This window comes from Podarcis raffonei, chromosome 11 (genome assembly GCF_027172205.1).
Source record: "Podarcis raffonei isolate rPodRaf1 chromosome 11, rPodRaf1.pri, whole genome shotgun sequence".
Classification (NCBI taxonomy): Eukaryota; Metazoa; Chordata; class Lepidosauria; order Squamata; family Lacertidae; genus Podarcis; species Podarcis raffonei.
Genome location: NC_070612.1, coordinates 24,683,758 through 24,701,271, shown reverse-complemented (window position 1 = coordinate 24,701,271; position 17,514 = coordinate 24,683,758). Strand labels below are relative to the sequence as shown.

The 17,514-nt window shown below is 44.3% G+C and overlaps 2 protein-coding genes across 3 annotated transcripts in view; both read left to right on the top strand.

The window, feature by feature from the left end:
• The window catches only part of DEPDC1B (DEP domain containing 1B), a 31,476-nt gene extending 23,946 nt beyond the window's left edge, over positions 1–7,530 (top strand). Inside the window, exons 10-11 of one of the 2 annotated variants that reach the window (XM_053408118.1) lie at positions 2,950–3,135; positions 6,483–7,530. In XM_053408118.1, coding sequence (XP_053264093.1) covers positions 2,950–3,135; positions 6,483–6,644 — 348 coding nt within the window. In that variant the 3' untranslated portion in view covers positions 6,645–7,530. Of the gene's footprint in view, positions 1–2,949; positions 3,136–3,682; positions 3,780–6,482 lie in introns of those variants that run through there. The other variant, XM_053408119.1, reaches the window with a different exon arrangement.
• An 8,779-nt stretch (positions 7,531–16,309) lies between these two features.
• PDE4D (phosphodiesterase 4D) overlaps positions 16,310–17,514 on the top strand; it is a 634,082-nt gene continuing 632,877 nt past the window's right edge. Inside the window, exon 1 of the mRNA XM_053408756.1 lies at positions 16,310–16,378. The gene's annotated coding sequence lies outside the window, so the exon portion shown is untranslated. The remainder of the gene's footprint in view (positions 16,379–17,514) is intronic.

Below are 17,514 nucleotides of genomic sequence, written 5' to 3'. Positions count from 1 at the left end.
AGCCTCTTGACCATCTGTGGGCAGCAGGCAGCTCTTTCAGGCCTTTCTTATAGCCTGCTGCAGATTGCCCAACCAGGGCTCCACTATCAAAATAACTCCATACTAGCATTCTTGTTCCCCACGGCCTGCCAAACAGCTGGGGGCAGGGGGAAAGGATGAAGGAATCATATTTGCAAGGGACAGCAGAGGCACGTGATGGCATAACTAAGATTCCATCCTACACCTTCCAGTTGCCCAGCTGATTTGGTAACGGGAACAACCGGCAAGGCTTGTGCTCCCTCATGCTTCTTGGTTGCTTCCAGTTCAGTCAGTTGGAGGTAGGGTACAAGGTTGGACGAGGAGGAAGGGCACATGTGTGACAGTGTGCAGGGAAAAGGCTGTGTGTGAAAGAGAATTGGACCAGGAGTGGATACCCCACCTACCAGTGACACATTTAAAATGCCATAGAACGTTAATTATTCCAAGGCCTGGTTGAATGAAGGCACCAGGCGTCCCTGAGGAGAGCATTCCATGAACTGGGAGCCACCACAGAAAAGGCCCATTCTCATTTTGCTGCCCTCCAGACCTCTTGTGGGAGAGGCACATGAAGAAGGGCCTCAGATGATGATGGCAGGGTCCACCCCTCTCCTCATGTTCCCACAACACAAGCGACCCATGCAGGGCTCCCTTTCCCCTGCCCTCGAGTGTGCCCAGAGGAAGGAAACCAGGATAGAACCAAGTTTTGTGAGGATCAGTTGAAAGATTTGGGCCTGTTTAGCTTAGAGAAAAGAAGGCAAAGGGGAGACACAATAGCAGTCTTAAAATATCAGAAGGGCTGCCTCGCAGAAGATGGCGGAGGCATGTTCTCTGTTGCTCCAGACACGAACCAGTGCATAGAAGTTGGCAGGGAAGCAGGTGCCAGCACCAACACTAATAGCAGAAACTGCTTTAACAGTGGAACAGACTGGCTTCGGAGGTGGTGGTGCACTCTTCTTTGCTGGAGGTGTTTAAGCAGAGGTCGGATGGCTGTCTGCCAGGGATGCAGTAGCTGCATCCTGTGTTGTGGATCCTGAATTGACCACAAAGTTGCACTGGATGGGGAGACTCCAGCCTGCAGGCCAGTCATGGTGTCATAGGCTGGCTGGCTGCAGAGGAGTGGAAGGAGGCACCAGCTTTGGTGGTGGGATGACAATGAGGGAGCAGACTGGGAGGAGGAGGTGTCGGAAGCAGAAGAGGTAACAGGGTTTAGTGAGCAGGGAGAGGCTGTGGCAGAGAGCAGTTTAGACTCCCAGGCTGAAGCGGAGGCTGGGAAGGAGTGGAGTCAGGCTGCTGAAGAATCCAAGGTGCGACCCCTAAAAAGACAGAAATGAAAAGAGCAGAACAGAGATTGGTTGTGCGCCAACACATTTTACGATTGCTTGGAAAACACCCCGGAGAGGAGGAGCCTTAGAAAGGGGTGGGGTAGTGGGGACCTTCAGTCTTCATAACTGCCTCATTGCGGCAAGTCCTATTGGGAAGTCCCTGGAATCACTAGGCCTGAGCTGTTTTGGATTCTTTGAATAAATAGTTAACTTAGTTTTTTAAAAAATATTTTAATAAATAGTTAACCTTGTTTTTTATTGCTGACTTACACTTGACTCAGGCTCCTGACACTTGGCGGCCCACCAGCCTTCCCCGTTTGGGGCTGCAAGGCCGTTTGGTGCCAAACATAGCCACTCACCCCTTCACCTGACATCACACAGGTGAAAGCTGGGCTTGCCCAAGGTCTGATCTGTGCAGCTCCCAAAGCACCCGGCAGCCAGCTGGTTGTTAGGAGCCTCGGAAGCACCACACAAAGCCGGAACCCAGTGGTAAGCAGGATCACAGCGGGTGGCGCTGTGGTCTAAACCACTGATCTTCTTGGGTTTGCCGATCGGAAGGTCGGTGGTTCGAATCCCCGCGACGGGGTGAGCTCCCGTTGCTCTGTCCCAGCTCCTGCCAACCTAGCAGTTCGGAAGCACCCCAGTGCAAGTAGATTAATCACTGTGGCTGGAAGGTAAATGGCGTTTCCGTGTGCTCTGGCTTCCGTCATGGTGTTCTGTTGCGCCAGAAGCGGTTTAGTCATGCTGGCCACATGACCTGGAAAGTTGTCTGTGGAGAAACGCCGGTTCCCTTGGCCTGAAAGAGAGATGAGCGCCGCAACCCCATAGTCGCCTTCGACTGGACTTAACTGTCCAAGGGTCCTTTACCTTTCTACCTTTACTTACTCTCCTTTCACCTCAGCTGAACTTGCTTAGCGCTGGGCCTTGACTTATTTATCTTGTGCCCGTCAAGTGGTGGGAAGATGGAGAAAACAACTGCTTTGCCAGCCCTCTACTGGAAATTACCATGCAAGGAATTTTGACAGGTGGGTGGCAGTTCTTACCTGTCAACTTTGGCCCACAGGGCTGATCCGTAGAGCCAAAAAGTTCTCCCATCCTGGCCCTGGACCTTGGAAGCTCCTTTCTAATCCTTTAATCCTTTGGCATCACCTGCAACACAAGATGAAAATAACTCATCCAGTGGCATCTACCTGCAAGCCAAGATGCAAATGTCTTTCACACAATTTATTTTTTACTATTACTCCTGCATTTGTGTGCTGCTTTTCAACCGTATCCCCAAAGTGGCTTACAACATCCGTTCTGAAAAGCTAAGATGAAAGGCGCAGTTAATAAAATGCAGCACAAAAGGCGAGGCGATTTCTAAAACGAGTGTAGGTCCTTGTGGAGAGAGGCCTGGCAAAATAAAAATATTTCGCTGCTCCTGCATCTCTCTTGCAAGAGGGAATTTGACAAGCAAGCGATAGCACCTAAAGGTCCTGCAGTGGTGGTTGTGTATATCTCCTGATCTCAAATCATAACCATCGAGAGAGGCGTGCACAAAAGATTTTATCCTGGGATACCAAAATTTAAGCTCCTTTTCTCAGCATACCTCCCACCTGTTCTAACACAGATAAAATATCCAGGAGCTGATGCAGATTCGACCTTGCCTGCACCATCGTTTTGTCATCAGATCAGCGCAGATGAGTTTGAACACCAAAGAACAAATGGCTGCCAAGAACCCTTGGTAGGTTTGTTGGAAGAAATTGCGATGAATCGGGAGATGTCCATCAAGGAGAAGAAGAAAAAGTTGAAGCAGGTAAAATAAATGGTCAAAATTTCTCTTTTAAAGCTTTCCTCTTCACATTGTTCCCCACCCCCAAAAAAGGATTTTGATGTGTTATTTACTCTTATCTATCATGGGGAATGGTAAATAGTCATTTTCCGGTCTTCGTTTCTTCCTCTGTCCCTTCTATCTGTCGCCTTTGAATCTGCTTGTGTTGGTTCTGATCCTGTAAACTCACTGGAAGATTTTCATGGCAATGAGAACATCTGCAAATATTTGTGTGACAAGAGCATACGTATTGCATATGTAAATATTCCCACCAGTGCTACAGAAAAAAAGCTTGATGTTTGTAAAGGGAAACATTTACAAAGCAGGGGTGGTTTAGGGACCAGGGATCCCCACCCCTGCTCTCTTTACATGAGACCAGGATCCTGGTCCTGGCAGGTTTCCCAGTCATTTTTCAAGCACCTCACCCCCACAACAAACACAGCTCTGTATGTGTGTGGGCCCTGTACGGAATTTAGAATTGTTTCTAAAATCACTTATTTATTCCATTTATATTCCATCTTTTTCCTCCAAGGAGCTCAGGGTAGCATACATGCTTTTCACAACAACCTCTGAGGTAGGATAGACTGTGACTGGCCCAAGGTCACCCAGTGAACTTTATGGCTGAATTGGAACTGGAACTCTGGTCTTTCTTTTCTTTTTCTTTTTTTAAAGATATTTATTGAGATTTTCCACCTTAATACATTAAAAAATCAAAAAACAAAAAACAAAAAAGTTAAAAACACATAAAGTTTACAATCCGTATTTTCAATAACATATTTCCCTGACTTCCCCACACCTCTCCTTCTTATATTCCAATTCAAATTGTTAGTTCAACAAGTTCTTGTCCCCAATTTTTGACCTTTTTATATTTAATTCATTTTAGGAAAACCAATTTTAACTTATAAACATCAATATTTGTACATCAGTGCTCATTCTTAAAACCTTTTTCTAAAGTCGACCCAAATTCCCTTCTACGAATTCCCCAATTTTCATACTAATAACAAAACAAAATAAAAAAACAGATTATAATTGTACACCCTTTGGATTCCCAACCCCCCCCCCCCTTCCCGGTTTCGATCCCCAACAAATGTCCATCAGTCTTAGTCTACTATCAGCCTGGAGACCTCACGTCCGAGGTTCTTAATTCTCTCTCAATTCCTCTCTGCCGGTTTTTTTGGCAGTCCTTAGTATTAAACACCAAATCTCGGAGAAGCTCTGTCCCAATAGGGTCCATGTTTCTTCCAGCCAGACCTCCATACTTAAAAGTGGAGCCCGAATCTTGTTTCTTACTCCTTTTAAGTCCAAATGTCCCCATAGCTCCAACTATCAGTACACGCCTAAGTACTACACCATGCTGGTTCTAATTAATGCATGTAGTTTTGTATCCATAATTAAAATACATCATAAACTGGGCTATTAAAACAGTGTTACAGTTGCAACAACAGTAAAAGCAGGAGGTTCATTTCAGGAGATTAGGAGGAGGAAAGGTATGTCTTCAAGAGTTGGTGGAATTTCAATACCAAAGTGGTGTGCTCTATTTTAGCAGGGAGAACATTTCACAACACTGGTGCCACCAACAGAAAAAAAACCTGCTTCTGTGTCCTCATAAGCCTGATAGCCTTCAGGATGTGGCAAAACCAACTGGGTTCCATTTGTTAACCATAATACCCTTTCTAGACATAATAGGCCTCCTGGTTCACATGACAGTATGGGATGTCATTATTGTAAGGTCCCTAAATATAGCCTTGCCTAGCAGAAATGTTATACCAGTTTATGGTTTAAATGCAGTTTGTGTGGTGTTAAATAACGCACCGTACTTTCATGGCTGAGACGTCATCAGTTACAAACTTGAGGGTAGTGAAAATGTGGAACTTCTCCAGAATGAGGCAGTTTAAAAATGGTTTAATTCCCCTTTTAGGGCTCACAGCCCTCAGAAGGCAGCTTACAGGACTTGAAAATACAGGTGAGAGCCGGAAAGGGTCCACCACCTTTTGTGTGGGACAAGGGTTAAGATGCCCCTCTGATAGTATTTTTCCTTTCTTCTGCTTTTCTCTCTGTTTTCTTTCTTTCTTTTCTATTTTAGTGTGTTTTGTTTTCTCTTCTATTTTTATTTAGATTAGTTTGGCTTTTATTGTATTGTACGTTGAAAAGTTTCACATTGAATTTTTTTAAAAAAGAAAATACAGACACCCACACCCACACACCCACACACCCACACACACTCTGAAAAATTAACAGCTAAATGTATTTCTGAGTACAAACTATTTAGCCAAATGCAGACTTGAATAAACATGTTTTAAAGGTTGGTTGTTTGTTTTTTTAAAAAAGAGACCAGCAATGGTGAGGCCACACACCCCTCCCTGGGGAAGGAGTTCAAAGGGTGTTGCCATTGAGAAATCCCTATAAGCTCTTTCTGGAGGCCCAGAGAGGAGGCTTTCAGATGCTTGGGCCAGCTCATACAGGTGAACTGGTCCTTCAGATAACACCCCCCAGATGTTATCATTTTAAAGTCAGCACTTTAAAATGGGGGGAAATGGGTGACCAAGTTAACCAGTACACAAGAGGTGAGATAAGATAAGTATGCCCAACTTTTGCAAAGGTTCCCACTACCACATTGCTCCACAGTTTCAGTTTCCAAATCCTCTGCAAGAGCAGCTTCAGGCACACATAGTATTACTGTAATCTAAGATGGATTTAACCAGGGGTTGGACCACAGTGGCTAGGACTGTTTTTCCAAAACTGGGCTGCACTACTGACCTCGCCCTTGCCAGTCAAAAGCACTCTTGGCAAGCAACACCACCTGCAGCTCCCTTGTACGTATTCACAGACTGTAGTGTCACCCCATCATAATCAGATTCAAATCTCCATGCAGATTAGCAGATTTCCCCAGCTGCAGTACTTTCCTCTTATCTGGATACAGATCCAGCTTTTTGAGTCCTCTTTCATCTCAGTACTGCCCCCAGATGGCTCAAGGTCTCACCTGCCTCCCTAGAATTAAATGATGGAAGTTTAACTGCATGCCATCTGTATATTGATGAAGCCTCAGCCCAAACCTCTAAATGACTTCTCCCAGCAGCTTTCTGTAGATGTTGAAAGGCACGAGGGGACGAGATGGGACCCCAGATGTTAGTGAGCAAAGAGTGGAACAAAAGTCTCCCAGCACAGCACTGTTATGCAGTTAAGTTCCTCTTCCATAATGTTTGGCAAGAGATGAACGCATTCCCCACCCCCCCTTGTAGTCAGAGACTGGACATGTTCTGCTTGAATAAGCAAGTCACTTTCAAATGACCCGAATAAATTTATTAGCTAATCTTTGCATGCTTCCTTTCTAGTTTCAGAAATCCTATCCTGAGGTGTACAAGGAGCGATTTCCTACTCCTGAAAGTGAAGCAGTTCTTTTTCCAGAAAAAAGCAAGCAGAGACCAATGCTGTTGGGGTGGGCGTTTAAAAAGCCTTTCCAGCCTTTTCAAAGAACAAGAAGCTTACGGATGTAAGACTCTGAATGAACTGCATCTCATTAATGACCAGATTTGTGAATCTGGTACAGCTGGAATTTCGTTGACTACTGAAATCACATTGAACGAGGGAAAAGAATTCTGGGCAGCAAACTGCTGTGCTGAGCCATTATCAGTATTTTTCTTTTGTAAATCTACTCAGTTGGAGCCAGACTTAGCTATGCTTAAAGTTGACCCATGGAAAACAAGGGGACAAATTAGTCATGATTTCAATAGGCCTATGGTAATGACTAAAGTCTGGATCCAAGCTTTTGTGTTTCTTTTTTTAAACAATGAGCTGGTTTGATTATCATATCTCAACAACATAAGATCGGAACAAGCTTTTTGTCTGTGCATGCTGTCCCTTTTGCTCCTCCCTTCAAATGAGCTATAAGCAAACAAGGAAGCCTAAGTAACCATAGTTTTCCATTTTATCTGAACTGGGGAGCTGTGGAACTTTGGAAGAGGCTGGGATCTTAAACTAGGGTTTGAAGTTTACTCAATATCCTGGCTATTTTCAAGGATGGTTAATTAAAGACTCCCTGCTTTAATGACACAAAGGGAAGAGTGAAGGGGTTGTGTTCATGGGATAAATGCTCATTTATATATCAGTTACTACTTGGAGTGAACTGGTTGACATGACACTAAGCCAAACCATGCCTTAGCATGAGCTCATGTGCCTGAGGGTTCCTGGAGAGAAAACTGACCGCTGTCCTTCTCTGGTGCTGCTGCTGCTGCTGCTCTGATCATGCCATGATTTAGTGTGTCATCTGAACCCAGGTTCATGGTTTGTCTCCTCTAGGCAAACTATGAGCTGGAAACTTAAGAAGAAGCATTGAGTGGTTTGCCTGGAGTTCAGTGGCAGCAATCTCTCTGGAAACCTTCGTGCTTATATATTTTGTGCTAAACTTTGGAAAGCCTTAAAAGAAGCCTAAACTACTGTGTATATAGGCAATGTCAAATTTCTGAAGGGTGTAAAGTACTGTAATTACTTGAATGAACCTGAAACACTGGATAATTGTACTAGCTGTAGATCAGATAGTTAATTTAACTTTGTACTACTGATTTCAACAACAGGCTTGTGTTCTTGGTCACAGGCATGATGAAGAACAGCCATTTCAGAAAGGGACCTCGAGGTGCAAGATCATGCTTTCAGGTGCTCTACATGTGATCTCGATTGTAGAGCTAGACCAATCATGGAGAAATATTTTGGTCTTAGTTGGTGGGGGGGATGGGACAGGGAGCGTTGTGGTGCCCCCTGCCTCTTGCTTGCACAGCTACTGGTGTTTTTTTGCCACAGTCTGGAAAGTTTGCCTCCATCGCTATATACAGTTTTTCCTCTCACGAACTCCTGCATTCTTTCTCGCGCATGTAGGGCTTCTGTGGGTGCTGTCCTTGGGGAGAAGATGGCCACACACTTGAAACAATTCTATTGCTACAGAAACACCGCTTCCAGTTTGTACCTTTTGATGCAGAAAACCCAACAGGAGCATATCATGACTGATGAATGGGATCCAGCTCCTCTAAGCTGGCATTCCTAACATAAAGACATGCAGGTTTTATCCTGCTTCCACACCGCCAAGGTGCTCAGGCCCACAAACATGTGTCGTCTCCCCCCCCAAACCCTTTATCATTGCAACAGCCCTGTGAGGTAGGTTAGGCTGAGAGAGAGAGAGAGAGAGAGCGCACAGGTGTGCGTGCAAGCAATAGGTCCAAGGTCACCTAATGAGTTTCATGGTTGGGCACTAACTTGAATGTGGATCCTTCAGCTCTGTACTAGGCACTCTGAAGTCTCTGTGTGTTCATACTGTAAATGTAACACTTTTGAATGTACCCCAAGATGCTGCACTTCTGGAACATTTCAAGCAATAAATCTTCCATGGTTTAAAGGGTTTTTGCTTCAGGCCCATTTTTATCTCACACTTCATGTGAGGGAGAATATCCTGTTGAACTTTGTTGGCTTGCTTAGACAAAACTTGCAGCTGGTGCCCTTTGGGCTGAGCCATGCTTGCACCCCTAAGCACATATTCTGGAAATTAACTCTGTTGATTTACTTCCAGGTAAACTTAGCACTGAGTTGCAATGGAGGCAGAGGAACCAACGTCATTTACAATATAGCAATTTTGTGAATAAGCTTTTTTTTCTGAGAAACCCCTTGCTTTCTGGATAAAGGACTCAAAGCAATTTTTTCAGCCTCTTTTCAGTGTGTCCCACCTGTAGCTTGAGGCGTGATACCAAAACATTACCCCCTACTCAGTGCAAATCCCAACTTGATTTACTGACAAGAGGCACTACAAGAGGGCATGTGCTATTCCACTGAATATTTCTACCTGCTAGAAAACTGACCCACGGCAAAGATCTATTTTTGCTCATTATTGGATGGTTTGCCTCCTCTCTCCCATTTCGTGGTAGGTCACTCACTTTTTCCTGAGTATGATTCTTCCCTTTAAAGTGTCTGTTGCAGGAAGTGAGGAACCTATGGTCCTCTAGATGTTGCTGGACTCTCAAAATCCATCATCTCCAGCCAACACAGCCAATGGTCTGGGATGATAGAAGTTGGGAGTGCAACAGCGTCTGGAGGACCACAGGTTCCCTATCTACCATCTAGTCCAGTGTCTCAAACTTGGGTCTCCAGCTGTTTTTGGACTACAGTTCCCATCATCCCGACCCCTGGTCTTGCTAGCGAGGCATGATGGGAGTTGTAGTTCAAAAAGTAGCCGGAGACCCAAGTTTGGGAAACACTGATCTAGTCTATCCAGCAGTGCCTTAAGACTAGCAGAAAGGCCTTCTGCGAGACAAAAGGGGTAGGGAGAAAGAGAAAAGGAGAGAGAGAGAAAAATTATTGTGGCACCTATAAGGCTAATAGATTTCTTGTTGCAGCAGCTTGTTGTCAAAAGATTGTGTCTGACAGCAAACAGGGCACAACTGGCCCTCTGGAATTTGTTTTGCTATGGGTATTAACTTCTGTATGAGAGAAACTAGTTTTCTGCTGGCCACTAGGCTTGTCAGGCCCTGCTCAAACCAGCACAAGGATGTTGGGACTGGCTGAAGCTCTAGAAGCACCCAATATGGTAGGAGGTACGTAATATTGTAAGTCTCTTTGCGTCTGATGTTCTCTTCTGTTCCCCCGCCATCTCTGTCTTTATAATCATTTTGTTTCCAGGTGTGCTAAATGCTGTCTTGGCATCTTTGGCGAACCTGGCGCTTAACGTCATCATGATCTATTGCAAAGGTCCATCGTTGGGTTCCTTATAATGCTGATGTGTCAAGAAAATTATGTAAGCAGGAGCCGTCACATGGCACTTCCAGTTCATTGATTCAGGGAATAGTTGCTGGCCAGAGGCTCTCTTTACGTGATTAACCTCCTGTGCGATGTCAGCTTTTTTGCCCCAGAATACGTTGGCTGTGAACCTGCATGATGGAACGAAGGAGGATGCTTTTGAAGCTCCATCTCAAATATAGGTATGTATATTTTTGGTTTATTTTGAGGAGTTCTGTTCAGTGCATGAAAACTTACGGTGCAATCAAAACTCTTTCCAGCAGAGGTCAGTCCCGTGGCAGCCCACAGTAGCAACTAAAGTAGAGATGTGCATGCATAACCTCAATGAAAGAGGTAGAAGCTACATACATAGTGGCATCGCTTAGCTTTCTGATGCCCCGTGCTACTAATATATTGGGTATTTAGAGACTGAAAGTGGAAAAAAATAAAGATATTCCTTGCCACTTGTTTAAGAGTGGTCACTCCTCATTATAACATTTCGGTTTATTTTTAACTTCTTATTTATGTATCACAGAAATAGTCCTAGGCTACAAAAAAGCTATAATTTAAAATAACAAAATATTAACCAGCTGCAGAATAAGTTGTGCCTCAAAATGCAGCTGTGATTCCTGCATTGCAGAGGGTTGGGCTCGATGACCTTTGGAATCCCTTCCAGCTCTTGATGCTATGATGTTTAAAACGATAAATAGAAAAAGAGGCTTTCAGGCATTTAGAATGTTATTTATTTATTTATTTGCTTGCAGACCTTTTATGTAAAGTGTAAATGATTCTATACATGCTTACTGAGAAGTAAGCCCCACTGAGTTCAATAGGTGTTACTAGAGATAGAGGAGAAAGAAAAATCTGCCTATGTAGGTAACAAAGATATGTAAAGGTAAAGGTAAAGGTACCCCTGCCCGTACGGGCCAGTCTTGCCAGACTCTAGGGTTGTGTGCTCATCTCACTCTATAGGCCGGGAGCCAGCGCTGTCCACAGACACTTCCGGGTCATGTGGCCAGCGTGACAAGCTGCATCTGGCGAGCCAGCGCAGCACACGGAACGCCGTTTACCTTCCCGCTAGTAAGCGGTCCCTATTTATCTACTTGCACCCGAGGGTGCTTTCGAACTGCTAGGTTGGCAGGCGCTGGGACCGAATGACGGGAGCGCACCCCGCCGCGGGGATTCGAACCGCCGACCATGCGATCGGCAAGTCCTAGGCACTGAGGTTTTACCCACAGCGCCACCCGCGTCCCTGTAACAAAGATATGTAATGTAATGCAAATATGTAATGCATTAATAATGGGTAGACTTACAGATTTTAACACACAAACACTGCATTTTGTTTGTTGCCTTGTCTGCTTTGCATTATTAGGGAAAACACTACTTATAATAAAACAATTCATTTATTTATTCCTGGCTGTTCCACGGATGCAATCAATTTTACGTTGGCCTTGTTGAGAACGCTGTCTCTTGGCCAGCCGTAAACAATGTTCTCAGGGAAGGTGGAAGGTGTTGCAATTTGTTTTGATGCTGAGTACACAAATACTTCTGTTGCTTGTCTTATTAGCACATACGCTCTCGACCTTGCCGTCCTTTCCTCCCGCTATACGGCTCATTAGGATAAGAAGCTTTTTATCAAGTACCTACAGCATCATAAAAACAAGGTCATTGTGGAGATGACATCAATACATAACAACACTCAGATGTAATTGACTCTCTCCAAGTTTTGAAGAGGAAATTGGTACAGGCCGATTTGGCGGCAGGGAAACTTCCTCGCATGAAGGTCTGTATTTTAAGTTTACCACCATCTGATTGCTGCGGTTATTCAAGTGGATTTTATTTCTTTTTTTATTTATGTCGTGGGGGGGTAGTTTGATCCTGAAGAGGACTGGGAAGAGCACAGTTAGCTGGAGCTGGGGAGCGTCCTAGCGGAGATTGGGAAAGCATCAGTGGGACATGACTAAGAAGGGTCAGGGAAGGAGCATGGAGGATGGTGAGTTAGTTCTTGGGGAGGGACCAAGCAGGTTGCCAGAGGAGCATTCTGCTCTAGTGACACGGGACACAGCTAGTCAGATCCCTCCTGTCATAGAACCACCTCCAGCACACTCCCTTGTCAGTGATGAGGAAGGCCGCTGAGATCGAATCTGACGCCAAACAGGCATTGACTCCATCTCCACCTCCTAGGGCACAGGGACGCCAGAATTGACACAAACGGACCTTGCAAGCTCAGCCCAGCTGTAGTTTCTGTTCGCTTGCCCGGTCTTGGGATTCTGGCTGGCAGAAGGAAGGTGCAGGAGGCATGTTACTTGATGGATCAACACTGTCAGGGAACTGCCATCGGCTCAGGGGGGAGAGGGGAAAAGCCGGATGGATTACAGAGAGCCCCCAAAGATCATGGGAAGCAGCTCCTCCTCAGCGGAGGAGAGTAACCACGCCTCCAGTGGAGAGGAGCTTCAGGGCTCGGAGGAGGCGAGGCAGTGCCAGGACACCTTGCCTGGGCAAAGCGGGGAGGAGAGAGGTCCTCCGTTGCCCACACCCTCCCTGCGCAGTAGGCTTCCGCGCCAAGAGGGGAGGCGCAGCCTGGGCATCAAGAAACTACTTTGCTGGGGAAGGTTTAAGGACCGCCCACTCACGGATTCTGCCAGTGAATGAGCCAGCCATGGGAGAGTGGCGCTCTGGACAGATAAAGTTTATTTTGGCATCAAAAGCAAGGCTTCACAGCCGAGAGGGAGGCATTTGCCTGCTTGCTCTCGAGCAACCCCTTGGAACCATAACAAACACCTTAGCTTGCTCCCGGACGTGTATTCTCCTGCACTCCTGCCGTACCTTGTAATTGTGCCTTGCTTATGCACAGCTCTGATTTAAGCATTAAAGTCTTTGGCAGAAACCTTTGGGAGTTTGAGTTCTTCATCTGGCAGTGAGGGCCAGGACAATATTGATTGAATTTACATCCTTTGCTTCCTCCCACAAATCCAAGAGCTTTCCTGTCTTCCTAACAGCCCCACAGCTACAGATGAGCTGATCTTCCCTGTTTATTTACTTTGTTGTTCCATGCATATTTTAATGGGGATTTATTGTATTTTAATTGTAAACTGCTGAGGAAATGCGGGGAACTGAATTTAAAATGGAACAGGATGTTCCATCCCATCCTACACCTTGTGTTGAAGGGGGAAATAGTAACAGGGACAGAGGCTGTCTGGTACAAGGAACTCATGGTTAAAGTCAGAATATTTATGAATTGTGCATTCCATCAACGTTTCTTAAGTCCTTACTTATGAGCAGGAAAGGACATCCCTCATCATTCAAAACTGTTCATTGCTCAGACTTACTGACAGTTTGCTTTTGATCACTGCTATTAGCCATTCACTTTACATACAAGAAACCATTTGGAATTCAGCTCTTGAATAATTTGCTGCAGCAACCGAGCTTTGGGACGATTACAAAGAAAATGGTTTGAGAATTGGAGCCTTACGACCCGCCTTATGTGCATTTATTCAAGAGCATGCCCTACTGTTTTCATTGCGATTGCAGTCCTAGGATGACCTGGGTGAGTCCCATTGAAACAAATGGACACTATGTGACATTGATCCCTGGTTGGTTATGATCTTGGAGTATCGATTTTCTCATGGAGTGTGATGGAAATTTGAATCCAGATAAGTACAAAATGTTGAAAATGGTTCTCCCTTTTCGTATATCTAGATTGTGTGGGGTGGAGTGGGGATGGATGTGGGTGGGCCTCTTCAGATGCAGCAATTTATTCCCATAGGCTGACTTCTCATAGAATTGTAGAGTTGGACGGGGCCATGAGGGTCATCTAGTCCAACCCCCTGCATTACAGGAATCTTTTGCCCAACATGGGGCTTGAACCCACAACCCTGAGATTAAGAGTCTTGTGCTCTACAAACTGAGCTAGCCTTCTCAAGTAATCCTGTGATGCTATATGCATAGAAAAGTACATCACATCTTTCACTTAGCTTTGACACTGAGATTTATAAGGATGGGTGAATCTGTCAATTTCAGTTTCTCAAATCCTTTTTTTTTTTTAGTCCTCATGAAAGCCCTCATGTGATTTTTCTCCCAATATATACATTTTTGTTTGCAATTTTGCATAATCTACAGTTTCCTCATATATAATGCTTTTTCGTCTGTTACTTTCATAAATATATGCATTTTAAGGCATGCTTTATCTAGTATATGCATTTTATTCAATACATTACTTGTTTGGAGAAGTGCAAATTTTGATGGGTGTTTGTGTTCTAGTTTGTATATTGTTTCAGAAAGTGTGTAATAGGTAGATTTGCCTTTAAATGAAAACTGAATCACATTTCTGCCCCAGTTCTAGATTTGAATGGGCTCAGCAAGAATCTCAAAGCCCCTGTGTACATACTCATCTTCAGACCTTTACACTGAAAATCAGTCTTTGTATAACTACTATGTGTCTGTACTTAAAAAGACCACTCTCTGGTGTCTTGTCCACCCCACTTCTCCCCATCCAGCAGCAGGGAGCAAAAACCACACACAGAGAGTCCTCTGGAATCCTTACCTGCCTCTATTAGCAGGTGAAAGGAAATATCTAGAAATGGAGAGGGATGACTCACATATTGGAGTCCTTGGACAATGCACCCATTGAGACTATTTTTAAAATAATATATAATTTAAAGAAACCCAGCACGGAACCCATCCCATACGTTGTGGAAACGAGACCAAACAAAACAAAACATTATGCAAGAGTCGATCTTGTTCCAGGTCTAGGCTTATTATAATTAAGCATAAATACTTAAAAGGTCAACAGACGTGAATCCTTTCCTCCTTCTTGTTAGATACTTTAACTGAACATTTATTTTAAAGGCAAAAGGGATGGACTGTTCAACTGCAACACCTATAAGGGACAGAGGATGTGGCTGGGATCCAAAGAGAGAGGCCCAAGCACACCTGGACCACTCCTTTCAGATGCAGCAATGATGACTTCAGAGGAAGGGCCGTAGGTAGCTCAGTGGTAGAGCATCAGCCATGTCCCAGGTTCAAGGCTTAGCATCTCCAGAAAAGGCTGAAATGTTGGAGAGCTGTTGCCAGTCAGTGTGGACAACACTGAGCTAGATTGACCAGCAGTATGAGACTGTGAGGAATGTTGAAGCAACAGTTTTGGTGCCAAACTGGTTTTCAGATGTCATGCAGTACAATCAGACGTTCCTGTTGAAGAAGCTCAGCCTACGACTGAGCAGGACGTAAGGAAAGGCTTACAAAGCAAAACAAAAGCATTATCTTTATTTTAAAATTCCTCCATCAGAAGTTGGCTTAAGGGAAGGCTCCAGACACTTTAAGAATTACCATGCTTTTCCTTTCCTGTTTATAAACGTTTGAGGACTTTAATAAAAATAAATCACCCACCAAAGTATCTTCCTCATGTAAGGAGCAATGTAATAACAGAGGTCTGGTCACATTGACAGTAAGATTACAGAAGAATCCACTGACCCAAGCCTGCAGAACAACCAAAAGTTAACTATTTTGCCACTCCATGATTTCAGTAGGAGAGTTAGGCTGAACTCCTTGCCACGTTTACATGAAAGTATATTCTGCTGGCCACAAGGCGGGTGGGGTTGCTTTCAAGTAATCGTGCATGGGATTGCACTGTAAAGCATATTCATTTTATTTGTATGTATTATATGTTTACTTCCCTCCCAGCAACAACATATTGACATTCTTAATCACTTTTTTTTGCTTTTAGTTTTTAAAAAGCTACAGTTCCCTGAGTGGTTTAACAAACAATGCTGCTTCCCAGGGAACTCTGTGAATTGTAGTATGTGAGAGGAATAGGGCCCTTCTAACCACTCTCAGCACCCTAGCAAACTACAGTTCCCAGAATTCTTTGGGGGAGGCCATGGCAGTTTAAAGTGGTATTATAGCATTTTAAATGGATGGTGTGATTGTGGCCTTGTTGGGCCTTCCTTTTCTTCCAAGCCTCTGATTGGTTCTCAGAACCAGAAGTCACCTGTATTCCTTTTCCTTAATTATTACAGCTGCCTCAGCGACTCTAACAAAGAGAACCACCCTGCAGTAACAATATATGCTGTAGTTGAGCAAGAGGGGTTAGCAAGCTTTCAGTAAGAACTGCTACTTAACAAAGGAACTTAATCTTTGCTTTAATAGAAACCAAAACTGAGGCCTAGAGCTTCTAACAGCAGCCAGCCATCCTATCAAATACACAGACAACATCCAGGGGTGACATCTTTCTCTCTTGCCTCTGGAAGGCGGAAGGCCCCTCCTACAGCTATGAACTTGTTCCTTTTCCCTGCACCATTGCATGTGCTTTATCACAACACAGATAATAAACAAATTGCCTCCTGCACAGTGGGCATCTTTCCGAAGCAAGCAATTTTCAGAAGAAAAGCAGCAGAAAAGCACAGGTGAACAATTATCCCATCAAGCTCTCATTTTAGCAACTGTCTTCCTTTAACATTTTCCAGGATGTGAAAAGGTGAGTGGGAAAACGCCTGAAAAATATAGAATATTGATGAATGAGGAATGCATTTCTGTGCTTTGCTGATATACACTATTGGATATGCTATTGAAAAAAACAGTGTTGTGTTTTGTCACACATATTTGACTGCCACTTTGATATTGTTCTGTTTGTTTTGCTAGGGTTACATGATAAAATTTTAAACCATAACGCTGTTCTGAGTTTGAGAGGTGGGGTCAGTCTGGATGATACCCTGAGTCCCTTCTAGTTATTGGAATCCTGTATCTGTGAGAGTAGAATGTATAAGAACAAGCTTGCCAAGCCAGTTCCGTTATTAAGGTAATGCCTTTGGTTTCTGTACCCTAGAACAAATGGGTGGGCCTTCCCCCCAACCTCTGCTCACTCAGCAGTTAGGTAGGAGAGCAAAAGCCACTGCTGTTGATGTAGGCTGGAAGCAGGCCTGAAACTGGAGACATAGACATTCTTGATCTGTACTGGGCTTTGGGGCTCCCCTGGAAGCTTAACGGGGAAGTAAGATCTCCTGGGCTATATATATATGTATGTGTGTGTGTGTAAATAAAACAATATATCCTAAACACACAACAGAACGAACTTCATTCTAAGGAAACCGAACCCTGGGTAAGCATATCTGGAATCTCTCACTGCTCGGAGATTGGGGCTTTGTTTTGGTTTGCTAGGTTATAAAGTAATGTGTTGTGGTTCTGTATGGCATTGTTCTCAGTTCATCAATAGCCTTTCTTTCATGTAAAAAAAAAAAGTGCAAGAAGACTAATAAACTTGAAATCAAGGCTGCTGTACATAGTCAAGGTTTCTGCTAGGGTTTTGCATGATACCTGGTTAGGTGAGGGAGGCTTTGTGGAGCTTGGGGGATGAGAGCATGGAAAAATTGCGTAGCTCCACTTGCTTTTGTGTATTCCACCCCCCTTTCTGTTACGCATCGTCTCAATTGCCACGGTCCCATTGGTGAAAGCTGTTGTATTTGGCAAATCCCAGAGCACTTGGCAAATCAGGCTTACTGAACTTTACACAACTGGTTTTGCTGGCTAGTTCCGTGTCAGTTAAACTCCTTTCTTAGATGCACTTCAGCCTTGACCGTTTTTTAGATTCTGTAAACAACTGAAGTAGCTAATGCG